This window comes from Pseudomyrmex gracilis, unplaced genomic scaffold, assembly GCF_002006095.1.
Source record: "Pseudomyrmex gracilis isolate BER0280 unplaced genomic scaffold, ASM200609v1 scaffold_96, whole genome shotgun sequence".
NCBI lineage: Eukaryota > Metazoa > Arthropoda > Insecta > Hymenoptera > Formicidae > Pseudomyrmex > Pseudomyrmex gracilis.
Window position 1 is genome coordinate 143,176 of NW_018020680.1, and position 18,445 is coordinate 161,620.

Genomic DNA, 18,445 nt, shown 5'->3' on the forward strand with positions numbered 1-18,445 from the left:
AGGAAAAAAGATAAAAAGAACAAAAGTCCTTAAGGACAGCTCGGGTGAAGGAACCGGCGCAGGACTTGCATCGACCAGCAGATGTGCTTTTGCCGGGATGCTACGCAACAGCTGCCGCACATGCTCAGGCGTTCCCGATATCCTAAGACGAACTAAAAAAAAAAAAAAAAAAAAAGAAAAAATAAAAAGAAAAATGGATAAGAAAAGTATAAGTAGAAAACATGAGCGAACACGTGTGCGTCGCACATCTATCGCGCTTTGAAAAACCTTCGGAAAAAGTTTTATCATATGCCATAAATTTTAACTACAAAGATTTTATACATGTTCGACATATGTTTTTGAAATATAAGAGGTGTGTATGAAAAAGAATGTTTTTTTATATTTATAAATATATTTATAAATATTTTAACAATTTTTTTCTCCGTAAGAAAACCCCGGAGAGAGAAAACCTGAGAATGTACAACATATACTTGTGTTATTTCTACATATTAATTATTAATTATTTCAATCTTATCGTTCGCTTCCATTTTTTTAAATAGTAACGCGTATTTCTCATTTTCTTCGGACGTTCTTTTCGTGGACATGTTTGTCCAGATGCGAACGACGGACCGAAACCGGTTCGGATGGACCTCATTTAGTTGCATACCAGCTGCCAACATTTTGCAGAACAGTTACGGATGTGTCTGAAAAATTGTCGCGCCCCGGCATGTGAGAGAGAAATCAATCATCGCGTTCCTGTTTCTCTTTTCAGATTCTTTGAATAATTCTCGTAATTCCATGTTGCGCACTAATTACACTTCATCATGCTACGCTGAAACAACAGAACAGTGAGTTTCAAGGATTTTTCTCTCTCGTCGAAAATATGAAACGGTAGAAATTGTTTTCTCAGGTCCTAAAACATTCTATCTAGCATATCGGAAGAATCGAAAAAACTAAGGTTCTTTTGTTTGTGCCATCGGCAGTTGGGACAAAACTAAGTTAAACACTTTCTTAGACGTCTACAGAGCCTTTGGAAGTTTCTAGCTTCACATTTAGAAGCTTGGAACATACGCGTAGAACTTCCAATACTTCAATATATACTTTGAAACATGCAAAAAAAAAAATACGAGATATAAGACATTTTAATTAAGAACGGCGGTGTGGTAACAACATTTTACGTTTTTTAACGGTTTGATTTTAAAAAATCTAAATTTTCTCCATAAATTATCGCGCATCTCCGTATATTTCTTGCGAGATACTTGCGCGAGATAACGTGTACGCTTTTAGAGAGATTTAAATATATAAAAGCGGATGTGTCTGAAACATGCATGCATGCGCGACTGCATCCCGCTGTGGAATCATTTGCGGCTACCAGCCGGCCGAATGTACGCAGATATGCAGATATGCGTGCGGACATGTGCGTACCCACCTGAGAGAGCGAAATGCACGCATGGGAACTTTCGCCGGTCGGTCGGCCGGCCGGCCGCTCGCAATTATCACCCCCGTGCGTTTAAAAAGAGCTACGGACTTTGTTATTAGCGATCGCGTCGCGTCTAATTATACGTATTCGCGCAATAATGAAGTAATATTCGTGCGTTTACGAAAGTAAGCGCGGAAAATATTCGTTTCTCTTGTTACACAGAAATTGAAGGTAATTGCGACGTGAGAGAAAAGGGAGGCAATTCCTTCGGGAGAGGATAATTCTCGCGCCCGATTCTCTCGAACTAACCCGCGCGAACCCGGGGGAAACGCGCGATCTGTGTAGATCACACGATGATGAGGCGCTGGATGATCGTGGGATTGTTATTATGCGCAGTTTATCCCCGGGATAAGCACCGGCCGGACGAAAGAGGCGAATCGAAATTGGGATAGTTCGAACGCTCGCGCACTTCGCTCGATTCTCCTCCGCAAACGCGTCTTCCAAATGGGATGAATCGTCGTGTTAAAAGGTCTTCGCATTATTAAAGGGATACTTGAGCCTCGTGGTAACCCGTGATAAATTTGTTGCTCACCGCCCGATCTGTAATGTCTCTTTTGTTTTTCGTCTTTTGTGTTTTGTAATAATTCTCGGTCTGCTACGCGCAAAATTATAGTGAAAGTAACAACAAGTTTTTGTTTAAATTGAAAATAAAACGAGTTTGCTTCCTTCGACTTGTACACAACAGATTTCAAAGACATCGAGCAAACAAAAGCTAACGAGTCGGACGATGAATGAATTTTCTCTTTAATGAATCGAACGAGGCGCGTTTTCGAGCTGAAGGTGGGTTTTGTTTCTCGCAGGATACCGTCGGAACACACACGGTCGGAACTCATTGACGTCGCGACAGGTTTCCGGCGCGTGCCATCGCCGTCTACGTCGTTTGTATTCAGCGAAAAGTGCCGTGTCGTTCCGATAAATTATTATAGAAGACAGCCCGTGCGTCTCGGGGTTTTTAAACCCGACATTTCATGTTTCCTTCCTTTCGGAACGGTCTGCTAATAAGAATATAAGAATCCCATTGTCGTGCGGCCGCGACTATTATTCCATTCACGATTCGCCATTCATTGTCAGAGACTCTTATATTATTCTCTTCCCCCTCTCTGTTGAAGTATCGACGGACCACTTCGTTATCTCGTATTGTCGCGCGGATTGTGAGTTTTAAAATTGCGTTTAGAGAAAAGGAAAAAACAAAACTAGATGAGACATAATATTTGCGATGTTATATTTTAGAAATTAATTAATTTTTTTTTTTTTTTTGTATGGAAATGTCGTAAATAAATGTTAATATACATAAATTGACACACTTTTTTCACATTAATTAAAATCTATACAGAATTATATATTTTGAAAAAATTAATTTGTTAATTTGTTTTGTTCGAACATGTTTGTGAGAATAACTATTTTGTTTTTTATATTACGTCGTCATTCCTCCCGTCAGCATTGACATTGGAACTCGCTCGGTTATTCGCTTCCTTTCAACATTCCTTTTATCAACCCGTCCGAGACTTTCACGCCTCTTTTTTTTTTTTTTCTCCACTTCTTTTCTTCGCTCGTTTGTCGTCGCTCTTCATTGTCACGACAAAGAAATCCGCCGTTGCAAATCATCCGCGCGGCCGTCCGTAAAACGTTTGCTCTTCGGCTCGACGAGGACTCGACTCTTCTACTTAACACTGAAATCTCAAATTAAAAACCGTTCTTGCGCAATAACCGCCGAGCGATGATGAAATGAACGTACATTTATATACGACGATTTCTCGCGACGGGAGCGTTGAAAGCGAAAAAAAAAAAAAAAAAAAAAACACGCGTCCGCGCAAATATATCACGGCGCCAGAATTAAGAAAGTTTTCTTCTTGTTACGTCAGATACTCGGAGGGGCATGAAATACAAAAATTACGAAAATACACGAAAAGCTATGCGATATGAGAGTCTTATATACGAACGCTGTGTTACGAAAGAACGGACTTTGAATATTCAGATAGGAATGAGCTGACGATAAAGTACCCGAAGAGAATTTAAAAAAAAAAAGAAAAGAAAGAAAAAACCTCTCGCAAGAACTTTGAAATTTATGCTCCTGTTCTTTGCGCGAGTCAGGTAACTGCGTCACGTTTGTTTAAGTACGACCGCACGTGTCTCGGTTTGTAATACGCGCGCACAGTCTCTTTGTCGCAATCAGAGCTTTATTATAATACGGTAGAGTAACGTATCACCTCTATGTAGATCGAATTTCGTCATATTTAAACCGGTGTATTTTGTCGGGTCGCGCATGACGCGGATTTCTTTGCGATTCCCTGCCCGTCGAGAACGACCCGGTTATCGATTTTGCGAAAATTGTATGTAACAATAAAAGAGGTTAACACTGATTTGTTCCCGGGCTCGACGAGTCATGTTATGGAAAACGATCCGTTTCCCTTGTACAGACTTTATGTCACCGATATTTTTCCTTTTCCGATACGTGACTTAGAGAATGTAACCCGAGGAACGTAAAATTTATTTTGCAATATCCTGAAAAAATGTTAAATGTAAAATTAAATATTATTAGAAATTATAAAAATATATACATATATGATACAATACTATAATAATTATATTTGATTAATATTAATGAAAAATTTATTGTTGATATATACAGGGTGTCTGAAAAATTTTGACACAGAAGTGCGAAGGTAGATTGAAGTAATTTGAAGCAAAAAGTCCATGTACCATTTTGCAAAATTCGCAATAGTTATGGAGTGATTAATTGATCCATGTGATCAAAAATTTCCCCGTGTGGAAAGCGATGGTCGATCCGGACTCTGTATGGCGTGTATGATTTTCAGTTGTGAAAATCAACTGATCGCAAGAAGCTGCGTCACTCGTTTGTCTATTCCGCCTCTTATTCTCTTCATCTTTTAGGAGATTGCACGAAGTAAGCACCGATTTTCTTTATACAACTGAAAAAATCATACACGCCTACTGAGTCCGGATCATTGCTTCCCGCGCGCATATTGCGTCACATGTATTAATTAATCACTCAATATCTATTGCGAATATTTGCAAAATAGTACAAGACTTTTTTTCTGTTCAAATTGACCCAATTTATCTTCACACTTCGGCTGTGTCAAAATTTTTCAGAGACATCGTGTATAATCAACATCTAATAATTAAACTTGTATTAAAAACAATATTGCATAATATATGTAACAATAATTATTAGTATTATATTATTAATTACCGTTATTATTAATAATTTTATAACAGCAAATTAATTTACGTGCACGCTGGATGTGCCGTTTTGTTTCCAAAACTGTTACACCTCACGAGCAAAGTAACATTCTCCGGCTCTTATTCCACCAGGGAATAGCCAACTTCCACTAAGCATGATCCGGTCCGCGGATCTGTGCTATTAATCCGCTTAGCACGGAGATTTCATTCGGTAAAACCATTACAAAGTTTGAGGAAACCGCGAAAGTTGGTCTCTGGGAAGCTGAACATGTGAGATAGATACACCAGAGATTCTACATACATACCTGTAGTTTGATAAGTCTCTCCTCGACTTTCGGATGAACGGAAAATCCGACTTAATCGTCGTTCTTGTTATAACACAAGAATTAACCTAGGATTCGTTGTGCATAAGTCAACTCGCGAGCTGGTACGTTCGACAATGTTCGGTCTGGTATTCTCTCGAGTTATATATTCGATAACAGGAAGAGAAGTCAAAAGATTTCGTACGTAATCTTTGCTTGAAACAATTTCCGATTCTTCAATTTTCTTCCATTAAAATTCGATCGCACTGGCATCTTCTCAAAGTCTCTCTTTTATCACGGAACTGAAATAGAAATAAATTAAAAAAAAAAAAAAAAGTGTAGAAACCCGACGAGAGAAAAGGTGAAAGAGAGAGATGGTGTTTTGATCAAATCATCAAGATAGAAATTCACATTTGCAAGCAAAATGTTTGCTTGTCGCATTGAAAATCGCAAGATCGCGAACGAATGTGTGTCACGCGCGAATGAATGTATTTGCGGAACGTGTCGAACGGCCAATTCGTGGGAACGAATTAATAGATTTTCCAGGGGCTCGGAAGAGCTCGAGAGTCACGGGTTAGTACCAGACGCGAGAAACGTGTACGCACATATAGAGGAGGATCGTATTAATTAGACAGCGATATCGCAAATTGAAATTCAATAGCCGTGTAGCGAGTAGGGTCACGCATCGCGTGGGGGGAGGGGACCGTATCGGCTTTCACGCGAGACGCGTATTCACGGGACATGCATCCTCTCTCGGAACCACCTCGTCCTCCGCTGCCGGAATGTGTTATCCGGCCGCGGAGGAAACGCATCTCGAAACTCGCTCGTGTAATTCAAACTTTTGATGATATTCACGATTATACGCGGTCGATACTTTCTCCGCGACAGTAGGTGACCTTCTACACGGAAAAAAAAAAGTTTTGCTATTACACGGTCGGCAAGAAAAATGGTTGACCCTACGAAATTTTTTGTTTCATCAAAACAAATGTTTTGTTGGCATAACAAAAATTTTACTAAACTTAACAAATGTTTTTTTTTGCTGGCCATATAAGTAACTAATTTCTTGCTATTCTAGCAAATCTTTTTTTTTTTCGTGTATTAAAAGCTTTTTTTTAATTCAAATTTTCAAACGCGAGAACTACGTAATGAGGTGCGAGACTACCTCTCTGACAGGTCTCTCGACGAGAGATTCAAATCGTTCGCGCTCAATAAATAATGAAAAACAAATGTCATAAAAACAACTGATTGAAAACTTATTTACCATTTGTATAATAAATTGTTCGGGATTATTGTTTCGTTTTATATTGCACAGAGCCGTCAAAATGTAATTCCCTTTGCGCGCCACGTAACTCCGCATTGTGGTGCATTCCCGCGAGGTCCAAACCTCGGTGCATCACTTTAAACTTATGATTTATTGTAGCGGGGACGCCGAGAGAGAGAGAGCGGCGGCGGCGGACGAGAAGATAAAGAAAATAAGACAAGACGAGGAAGATAAAGAAGAGTTCGTCGACAAAAGACGGAATCATATATCAATAGGTATATATACAGACTCGTCGCAAATGTGTTCTCTACGAACGCGCGGGGCGGACTTTATGTATCCCACCGACCACCCAGCGACGTCGCTTTGTCCCTTCGGGCGGTCTCTTCGTCTCGCAGGTGATTTCTACGGTTAACATAAATCAGTCCGGGGACTCTCGACTTTTTGAAAAATCCGAGACCGCGGAAATGCCGAAAAAGAATTATACAAAGATAAATACCGATTGATATCAATATCCGTAAGTGCGAATTGATGGAAGAGAAACGTCATTAAATATCTCAAGTTTTAATTAAAAAAAAAGTATATATATCATTTTATATTTATTTTTGTGCATATACACATTTTAATTTTTTAAGTGTCGAAAAGATAATTTTTAAATGATCTTAAATTTAGAATAATGCTAATTTTTCAGTTTTCAAAAGCGTCGTCTATAGTTTATTTCGATTTTTTTCACGTTTGTACGCGAAACTTAAAAACTTTTTCGTTTATTTTAGATTACTGTTATAAATTAAACACCTTTGCTTCGGTTCACGAGAATATATAACCCGCGCATTTATTTCACGCGGAACACTTACATGAACACAATGCCTGTCCCGATGGGAATATTTTAAATTTAAATTCCAATGTTTTTTGCGCGACAAAATTGAAAATCTCACTTTGGAACGACCGAAATCTCACGTACAGAGCACGTGAATTGACTATGTGCGTTAAGCGTGCATACAAACGCGGGTTCTAGGATCGATTTTTTATAGTCTACAAAATCTCTCTTTATCGGTGGACGTTTGTTGAGGTGAATCGAGAAAACGTCATTCGATTTACGACCGCGTCGCGACCAAACCTGCTGTGGATTTATGAGGAAAAAAAAAAAAAAATAACAGGGTCGCGCTCGACTATAAATATTTTATTCCAGATGTTACATCGCGATATTATACACATTTGTCGTGTAATCCTCTTATCTCTGTAATTGTAAATGTATATAATTCTCTCATCGATCGTACAATGTTTATTTTTACAATATATATCATCTATATTTTATATAACATGTAGAATTATAAATAAATATGATTGCTTTTTGAGTTTTCAGTGCGAAGCTAATATTCAGAGATTCTCGTTCACAAATTTCGATATCATTCGTGGATTTTATTTTTTTTTTTTTAACATCAATATCTTTAGTTTGATTTATTCGGTGTCGAATTGGATTATTATTAACTTTTAATGGTTTATCTCTCGGGAGAGAGAGAGAGAGAGAGAGACGGGGAGTAGTCACGTATTCACGCGTAAAAAATACAACGATATAAAATAACATTGCGGAATTATACGCGCACAATATATTTTACATTTTCACAATTGCTGGTGAGAGTTAGACTTGACTTGCGTGTTGCAAATTCTACGCGATTTCGCGGATTATGCAAAGTCAAGTGACAACGAGACACCGTGACACGCGAGTAGATACGAAACTCACAATAGGAGCGGAAAGAGGAGTCCGCCAACATCCGGCGGCATCATGTGCGCTCCAGCGCATAAACTGTGCATATAACAGCCGAGAAAGAGTTTCGGCGACGCGAACGTCGGCATCGAACGACCCCGCGGTTAATGTATGGGCCGCGCGAGCTATTAACAACGTAATCGATAAACGCCCGCGTAATCCCGTTTTAGCGTTCGCGCGCGAGTTGCGAAAGTCCTGAATCCTTGAAAATGCCGGGGGGAAAAAAAAAAAAAAAAAAAAAAGAGAAATCACCGGAGCGCGACGCGACGCGGCGTTGTGAATGATTTAACGATTCGATAATTTACCAAATATATAGAATCTCTTTTACGGCACGCGCAATGTATATTCATCCGACAAACAGCGTGGTACCGCATACAGTGGCTATTAAGCAATTCTTTTAACACCAGAGAGAGAGAGAGAAAGAGAAAGAGCGAAAAGCGAAAATTTACCGAGCAAACATACGCATTTCGTGTGGACGCGTAGCTACCGTGGCTACCGTGGCTTGTAAATTATATGCTAATTAATTTTAATTTTACTTGATCTCGCACTTTTAATTGAGATATATTTTCAAGTCGTTTTTATGCATAACCGCGAATAATTGCGCGTGATTACCATCCACTGGAAAATTTCTCTCTTTCACACACACACACACACGTATTACATATAATTACATAATATATAAAACATACAAGAAAATATCTATATATATTATATATCTATATTTATCTATATTTATCTATATATATAGATATTGTTTTATTATATATATATATTTTATATTCTTTATAAAAAACATATTTAATATTTAATATACGTGTTTATATTACATTCTCGTTGGATCTCTAGAGATTCTCGTTAAAACTCTCGAACTGAGACACAACTATATACTTTTCAAATAAATTGCATTGTATACAGGCAACATTGAACATTATTCAACTCCGGTTATTACATGAAATCTTTTAATAGTTTTGTAACGGTATCTTCTTCTCTGCGGAAGCGTCTTTCACAAGTCGGAGTGATATGTTGTGCGAATTACTATGGGCGTTACGACGGTCAGCAGTCGTTGTAGCACCGATAAAACGATCATACATAACGTGGATCTTACATCAGTTTAATGCGACGGGGTGTGTCCGCTGAAAGGGAAAAATCTCTCGTGTATTCATCTGCTGGAATCCGCGCGTGCGCGCGCGTCTCTCTTTACACGAGAGAGCACAAGTAGAGACGACGAGAGAAAAATCTCCGTACCAAGTACGTTACATTCATAAGACGCAGCTGCGGAGCCGCGGGGAGCCGCATTGCGAAACCGGTAAGATTTTACGACCGGTTATTGCCCACCAGCGTGAGCACACCCACCCACACACGCAAGGGCCGATCCTGGTATTTTGGCGCCCCGGGCGAGTTTGCTGCGCTTCGATAGAAACCGCGGCTAAGAGAATTACATCAATCCTTTTCTTCGTAAAGTTACTTTGTAAAGAGAGTTACGGTGAAAAAGAATTTTATAAGCCGACGTTATATAGTATACCACACTGTGTGGGGAAAATTTCGCGTTTATCTTTAGAGCAGACGAGAGAGTGGAAAATGCGGCTAGAAGAAATAGTTCTTTCTCTGAAAAAATAGAATTTATGTATCCACAATATATATATATATATATATATATATATATAACAAATATAATTAATTTGATTAATACCGTGTGTTTTATTATTATGTAATATTACGTAATGTTGGGTATTTTGTCCTTAAAAATCTTTTCGTCAGATTCTATACGCAGTGTAAAAATATTAACTACATATCAACGTAGATTTATAAAATACAAACGACGAAAAAAGAAAACGAAACCAATGTATATGTATGTAAATAAATAGCGGCTGTAAATAAATTAATGTGTCCGGTAGGGAAACATTCGTTGCGCTGCGCAACGAATTAAAATGAAGACATGATATAAAAACGGCGATGAAAGTATTTCGTTTTCGTTTCTCAATCTCCGGGAGGGAAATCTTGATGCAACGCGCACATTTATGGCAACGCAAATTAGACGTAAAAACTTCACACAGCCTTGAGAGATATTGCTCGGCGATGTTTGCGCCGTGTGTTTTCCACGGCGCGGCGCAAAAATGACGCATTTCCGCGAGCAACGGAAAGGATCCGGTGAATCTAGTCCGCGAGCACGTATCGCAGCCACGGAGGGCAGATACTCCGCTTGTGTATACCACGCACGATGTGCCAATATCCTTCGATCGTGCCGTGCGGCAGGTGACGTAGTTTCCACGGAACAGACGGTAAATATTAGATCTTGCGCGCCGTCAGACATGCGAGACGCTTTTTGTAATCATCCATCAAACTTTAACATGTCATATTTCATAATAGCGCCGTCCTACGTACGTCAGATGCGCGTCGTTTCCAGATACAAGTTTTCTGATATCTCGAAATGTCTATTTCCCACTTACTCGTATGAGGTTTTCCGAACAAACGGACTTACTTTTTTTTTTTTTTTTAATGAAAAACACGCGCGTATATAATCTTTTAATTGAAATTTGTTTTTATAGACGATGAGTCTCCGCGCGTGGAGATGTGTTTAATAATTTTGTTTTTTTTTTTTTGTAATTTGTTTCTCTCTTATATAATCTCAATATAACAAATTGATTGACACTTACACGAGAAAATCAGTGAACCATTAATCTCTCTCTCTCTTTAGCTAGAAGATGAATAACTTATAATTAATTTTCACGATCGATTTAATCTTCCGTTATGATCGGTACACGACAGAATAAAAAATTAGAAGCTCGAGACGAAGCTGTGCTGCTCTCGAACGCGCCTTTCCGCCAGCCGGATGAGAACAAGAGAGAAGGTTTAACATGACGGCGAGCAGAGTCAACATCGTGTACCGATCTTTCGCGAAAGAATCAACTACACGTCGTTCATCTTCGAAGGGGTTAAGTAAATCCTGTCGGTTGTGTTTCGGATGACGGTTCGAGCGTTCCTATCACGCGAGGGGAAGACGATGACGTTCTCGCGCTGGTTTCGATCGGTCGACACGTAGAAAGTGGAATAAATCGATGAACCCGCGCCGCGAGCGCCTCTAGGTATGGCCTGCTGCCTTTTCAATTGGTACAATCGTCGCCGTCGTTGAGAACTTTCTTTTTTTCTTGACTTTTCTTTTTTATTTTTTTATTTTTTTCCCGACCGCGGCGTGAGCGCGCTCGTTCGTTCGCGCGCGGCGTCGATTATCGCCTTTCACCATTTGACGATCGTGAGTACGTCATGCTCTCGTCGCAAAGTTTCTAATAAGACTTACACGAGGCGCGCTTACGTGACGAAGCGCCACCGTGAGAAATCCAAGACCGCGCGAAGTGATTTCTCGAATTCCGTCTCGCGCCTTCAACCTGATGATCTCGGTCCGATTTCTTCGACCCGCCGAGATTCTCTTTCTCTTTCTCGCGGTCCGATTTCTTCTTCTCATAGATAAATCATATGAATGTCTCTCTATCTTTTTTTTTTTCGAGCGCAAGTCGAAAAAAAAGTTTCTGGAGACTTTCTGGAATTATTTTCTGATTTTAAATTGGCAATTAATTAATTATCTATACAAGAAGTTGTATAATTATTCTTAATAATTGCGCATACAAAAAAACAATTTTCTGAGATGATCTTTCGATTTTTTCCAACGAGCAACATCTTTATGAGAGATTCTCGAGATTTTTTTTTATCAGATACTCTGCAATTTTGCGTGCACTTTGCGTTTCGTTTTGCGAGTAGAAAGTTGAACCCACGTCACTTAGGTCCGCCGCGCGTATGATATCTAACCCTAGATTATTGTCTCTCTCGACAATCCGAACGAGATTAATCGCCGTCTTTGTGTGCGCAGAGCTATCGGTACGAAACGAAACGTTAAGTTACAAATTGTACCTGACGACCCTTGACCCCATAACTTACAACATCGCGCCCATTATCGCGTCAGGACGATAAGCCGTGTGTGCTCCGCCGTAATTTATTACGAAAATATTTTTGGTTTTTCCACGTCTTCTTTCGCGGCGTTCCACACTCGCGAGAGCCGCAATCGAAATCGAACGACTTCCCGTCGAAACGGAGAAAAACCAATTTATTGATCATATAACACAATTGTTTCTCTTTTTTTTGTTTGCTTTGTACACGTTTTTCCGGTGTCACGCGTGTGTGTTTCGCTGTTTCAAATAACAGCGCGAGAACAAATTACACACCGAAATTTGCAATTTGAAAAAAAAAAAACAATAGATATTGAAAAATTTCGCTTCTCATAATTAACAATAGCGCGTAAAATAATGTGCGCGTTTATAATAATAATATAACAATAATTTATATTATATCTTTTGTACAGTTGTGAAAAATGTAATGCACACAACGCACACTGTATCGTGTAAAACATTTATATATTGTATTAACGATCGTTAAGATTCTAATTCCATTAAGAGTCTAAGATCGTGGGGCGTTTCTGAGATCGATAGCCGTGTCATTTCTATAAGAATGAACGTTATATAATGGAAAGTAGGTCGGTTATCTGCAACACACAAGGTATATATATATATATATCTGCAAAACGCAAATGTGCATCTGTCAACTGCACGCACGATAGCGGCGAGGCGGAAAACCGTTTTTCCGCGTTATTAACCGAGTCCGCGAATTAATTCGACGTAATTTTATTACGTGAAATCCACTGCGGCGGTCTTGCGGCGCGCTCTCGCACGCGACCCACTAAGATAACGCGATGCACCTCCGAGAGAGACGTATGTTACATCTGTGCCCCGATCCTCTCCAACCCCATTAATTAAGACCCACGCGCGCACACACACACGCACACACATATACACGGTGCGGTGATTATTGATTAATCACCCGCACGGCGACGCATCGCGCCTGTACACGCATTGTAATCCAATATCGATAACACCGCGATAATAAGCTTATGCGAATTAATCGAGATAACGATGCTCTCTCACACGTTTACGATTCTGCAATCGTAAGCGAGACTCTCGCGTCAAAGACGAATGAATAAGTCTTTGAATCACTCTCTCGGCGTATATCTCAGCTCTCGGCGCGTATATCAAATAACGTCAGTTGCGTCAGCGAACACGAAAACCTATGCGATAAGTTCTTTCGATCGTTTCTGTCATCGGATTGCGAACAAAATTGTCACAGTTGCGAAAAATGTTGAAGTTTCATATACGAATTTAAAAAAATCTTAAAACGTTTTAAAATAATTGTAATTAATATCGTGCATATTGTATAATTGAAAATGACGTTAAAAAAAAAGTACATGTACAATGTATAAATCAAACGTAATATATATAATAACCGATCGTTAAATACACTTTAATGAATCCTCATTTACAAAGTATTTTATAATTGGAGCCTCAATAAATGAGTTTTGTTATTTTTTTTTTCTGCTGCAGCAACAAGTCGACATCTTGGCAGCGTGGGCCAGATTCGCAGCGATCCAGTCCTAGTCCGAGCAGACTCCATCGTGTCGAAGAGGTCACGTCTCACACAGCCCCCGTTTCCGTGAGTACTTCAATTCTCGCCTATATCGGGGGAAAGAGCGAATATTTTTTTTTTATCCAGTGCGAACAACTCGTGCGAACAATTCGGTTGCGATTGAATTGGTTTATACTTACAAGATAAAAATAATTTATTTTATTTTATTTTTTTAAGTCTCAACAAGATATTTTAATTTTTGTTTCTTGTGAGAGAAAAATTTTGCTTTGATTTATCACATTAATGAGAGAATTGTTGTGTCTTTCGTAATTTTTGTTGAGAGAACGATCGCGCAACGGACTCTCTCGGAGAAGAACTGAAAACGCGCGCGCGCGCGCGTGATGCACCGAAATGTAACGATTTGCTGCAATAATATGGTAAATCACAACGCGGAACGACTCTCTGTTCGCGACATATACTCTGTCGTAAATCTCTGCAAACTTACTACCGCCATACGACGGTCGAGTTAATCGTACGAGACATTCTGGGGTTTAATTAAGCCGACCTCAAGCTACCGCCGCTTATCTTCCGGTTCCTCCTCGCGCGCGTTATACTACACGATATATATAAGTACGTGATCGTCCGACTGCAATAATTAATTTTCCAGGTTCACAGGTGCGCTAATGTAGCAAACCGAAAACAAAGACAAACGTAGAAACTCGATCGTATAACGAAACAAAAAATTCTCTATTTGTTGCGTCGATGTGAAATTCCATTCTAAAAATCAATTAATTTTAAACTTGTGTCATCACGAACTTCGGAAAACGGTAAAACCGTCATTTTTCATTGTCCCTCATTTCCGATATCGTTAATTTTCGTCTACCTGTCGGTTGTAAGAAAACGAAGGGGCTCAACGAATGCACCGGAAGAGAGAAATTCAATTTCGTCCGCAAAATCACTCATCGTCTATTTAATCTCCGAACTTTTTTGCGGCGTGTTGTAAAAATCTTGAGAAAAATTTCTCGACGTCGTCGTCGTCGTCGTGAAATGAAATTTTCGTGTCGCCGCGCGTCTCTAACCGAGATGCGCGTAATTACGCGGAAGTGATCATCGATCGGCGACGCGTGAGTAATGGCACCGATGCCGGTGACGTCTCCGGCCGCGTGTGGACGCGCGTCGAGATGCACTCGCTGCACGCGACTGCGGTCGTCTACGTATATGCATGTACGTACCGCGGTCGGCTGGCAACGACCTACATGCATCATCCGCAGCGACGGCGGTTCGTGTGTCAGTTCGTTCGTAACGTATGTACGTCCATCGTGTCGAACCGACGGTATATATCTACGCGCGTTTCTGCACGCGTAGCGCAATCGGAAGCCGGACGTTTCGAACGCGCGGAATTCTACGTGATGGTTTTTTTTTTTTTTTTTTTTCCATAAATGTTGCAACATATATAAGCGCGTAAAATATATAACAAAAAAATATAACAAAGTTGCAACGATTTATAGTATTTTCGCATTTATCCAGATATGATAAATAAATAGTACACGAAGTAACAAAAAATTCTGGTATTTTGCGCAGCGGCAAAATTTGATACAAATGCAAAAATGTAAAAATGCAAATTATTTATATTTTTACTTTTATTTTTGTCGGAGAGGGGAGAGGAGGGACGAAAAATTTGTCAATCTCGTGTTTAAAAAGCGGCGAAAAAGTGACGCGGATTTTAAATAAACTCCGGGTTGCCGGGTGACCCACTTAGCAATATAATATTAGACGGGGTAACTTGGCCGGAGCGCGCTAACCGGCATCTCGATACAAAGATACGAGAGTGATCAAGCGCATTCGTGCGTGCCTGGTGCGAATCGTGGGAAAGATACACGTTAACGCAACTTTCTCGCGCGCGCGGGGGGTTATCAATTGTCATCAATAATATATATATATATTTTTCTTTACGCGCGCCTCATCAGGGGGCGGCGCTGGACAAACAGACGCCGACCCCTTTCGGTCTATTGAATTCTTATTAAGAAATGAGTAATATTGTTCTGAAATATCTGTCCGGAGAGAGAATAAATCTGATGTATTCACGGCTACTTGAATGTGTGTTATTTCGTTTCAGCCTCTGCACGATTACAGAACGAGCGGCCACGCCGGGAGAGAAAGAAGGCGGAATCCCGGTCTCAGCAAAGCTCAAAGGCGAATCAAAGCCTCGAGCACACCCGCACTTTTGGACAGGGATCATGACGGGTATGTATATATACGTGTATCGTCTCGAAAATCGAGTCGGTATTAATATTCATGAATTAAATAATATCCCTCGTCGCGATATTAATTCTGTGAAATGTACAATTCCGCGTCACACACAGAAACGCATTTATTCCACCTGCAAATGAAGTAAATTGAATTAAACCACATTATTATCTACGCGACTATAAACTTTCTAAAAGTGTAAATAACGATATATTAGCGCTAAGAGTAATTAGTGCATTTGTTTCGCGAATTAGTTGATCTCTCGAAAATTACAAATTTTAGTTGCCGAAAATTGCGGCAAATCAAAGTGCGATCAAATCCGGCGAAATCAAAGGCAAAGAATGTTTTTTTTTTTTTCTCTCTCGGAAACGTCGCTGGTGGCACTCTCTTGCATTCTGAACCCAGGGTCTCTTCGAAAGGGCGACGCGCGAAGGGTGGTCGCGACGATAAAGGCGGTTTGAGAATTTTCCATTCTGATCTCTCCCGCGCTGTGCAGCTATTCCGTCGATATGGGGTCTCTTCTCTCATTTATAAACACCTGGAGGGTTGTAGCTAACTTATGAAATCTGCCGACTCTCTGTTCTCTAATATATATATATATTGTGCAACTCCGCTGAAAATAGAAGCAATCCCGTCCGAACGTGATCCGAACATATTCATGTCGACATTCGACGGCGACAATAAAAAAAAAAAATTCTGTCTGCGAGCTGTGAATTTCTTTTTGTGAAAATTTTTACAAAAAAAAAAAATAGAAACGCTATTCGAATCGGATATTTCGCGTAATAAAGAACTCTCGAGGAAAGTTTGCAACAGGAATGAAATAACGGAAAGATGCACTTGAAACGTACTTGAGAAGTTCTTTAGTCGTGGTTGACGACTCATCGTTGTCGACGTGCTCGTTAAGACTTTTTTTTTTTTTGTTTTTTTTTTTTTTGTATTTCATTCTATTCTACTCGCGAAACTTTTGTGCCGCCACACAATTAATTTATTTATTAGTATCTTGAAAATTTAATTGCAACTCTAGAGAGGAATATATTAACGCGTTGCGTGTATTTGATAAATACATGTGTGTGATACGTGTGTGTATATAATTTTTTATTATGTAAAACACATCATGTTGCAATTAATAATGAACAATTTAATCGACTAAATAATTCAAGAATTTCAATTTAAAGCAATTCGAATTATTATCGCGAACTATGGTCTTCAATTATTAAAACAACTAAAATCATTTCACGTATATACAAATATTTATTACGATAAAATATCTAAATGACTTCATTTGCGACACCAATTTCTCGTGTCGCGATCCTCGCAAAAAATGTCACGCGAGCAAAATCGGTACTCCTGTCCCATGGAATTTCTTGCCAAATATTTGACAAGAGCAAGTGGTGAAAGTCTATTAAAGATCGCGTATATATACGGCAAAAAGTCAGTTGACACCATTTTATTTGCTTGTCGATAAAACGGGCGCGCGCTGAAATGGTTTATTGGACGTCAGCTTCATCCAGGATGGAAACGTCGAGGCTGCAGCGACGCGGCGCGCGGAATATAAATCGAAAAAAGCCGCGACAAAGCTCGAAGAACTTGTGGAACAATTACGAGATGTACGTTGAAATGATGCGTTTCTCGACGAACGAAGTTAACTTTGAATTGAAAGCGCAAAATGTTGCAGTCGCAATTTCAGTTCGACGATTGTTCGTCGTTGCGCGCTCTACTTGTTACGCGAAAATGATTCTTTTTCTCTTTCGGAAGAGTCCGCGAGATTCCAAAGAACTCTCGAAGAAGAGACCACCCTCGCGCGGAAGGAAAAATGATCGAAGAAAATGTCCCGCTGATAGGACACAAAGGCGGGCTCCGCGTCAAAGATCGCGCTGTGTGATCCGCCGCGCGTTTCGAGCTTTTGCCTCAATCTGCCGATCTTGTATCGCAGAAAGAGGAGACATTTACGAGGTATTTCGAATAACCTACCTGGGGTGCATTGACTCTTGACCTGTCCACACACCTACGTGGGTGGATGTTTTAATTACCAGGCTGTATGGAAAAGCTGTCCCCTTCCTCAGCTTTCATCTCTTTTTTTTTTTTTTTTTTTTCATCCCGCTGTTTCCTCTCTCTTTTACTCGTTGCTGAAGAACTGCAGCTACTTCTACTTCAAGCTAAGAAGAGGCCGCTTTGATAAGAGGAACAGACCTCTGGAAAATTTTCCATCATCGTGCCCACGTTGATTAACCTCGTGTTGTTTTTTCGACGTAATGTCGAAAAAAAAAAAAAAAAAAACGACGAACTAAAAATGACAAATTATTCTTGGATTGCACCCACGTGAATAGAACCACTTCGGCGGTTTTTAAATATTTTAAAAAACATTCCGAGAAAAGAGAATTGGTGCGATAACGCTTTAAAAAAAGAATGTCAAACTGTCTGATAAATATATTTCACAGCTATTCAATCAATTTTGTGAATTTATCAGGTACGTAAATTTCAAAGGAAAATATTGCGTCTAAAATAAATAAGAATATACATGCAAATATGATATAAAAATAAAAAAATATATATCATCAAGTTTGTACTTGCGTGAAAATGTGTGTGTGTGTGTATTATTTTAAAAGTACAAATATTTCTTTTTATTACGAATATTATTATTGTGTGTTATTAAAAAAATATATATTACTGTACAAATGGTTTTTTTATTCTGTCCAAAAAATGTAAAAGGGAACAATATTTTGAAATATTTAGATTTATTTCCAAACCTGCAGTATAATTTATTTATG

General features: G+C 39.4%; 1 protein-coding gene across 4 annotated transcripts in view; it reads left to right on the forward strand.

Moving 5' to 3' along the window:
• The window catches only part of LOC109855726 (spermatogenesis-associated protein 13), a 51,961-nt gene that overhangs the window by 16,179 nt on the left and 17,337 nt on the right, over positions 1–18,445 (forward strand). For all 4 annotated transcript variants that reach the window (XM_020430265.1, XM_020430264.1, XM_020430266.1 and 1 more), the window contains 2 exons: positions 13,409–13,517; positions 15,547–15,674. In XM_020430265.1, the coding sequence (XP_020285854.1) occupies positions 13,409–13,517; positions 15,547–15,674 (237 nt within the window). The remainder of the gene's footprint in view (positions 1–13,408; positions 13,518–15,546; positions 15,675–18,445) is intronic.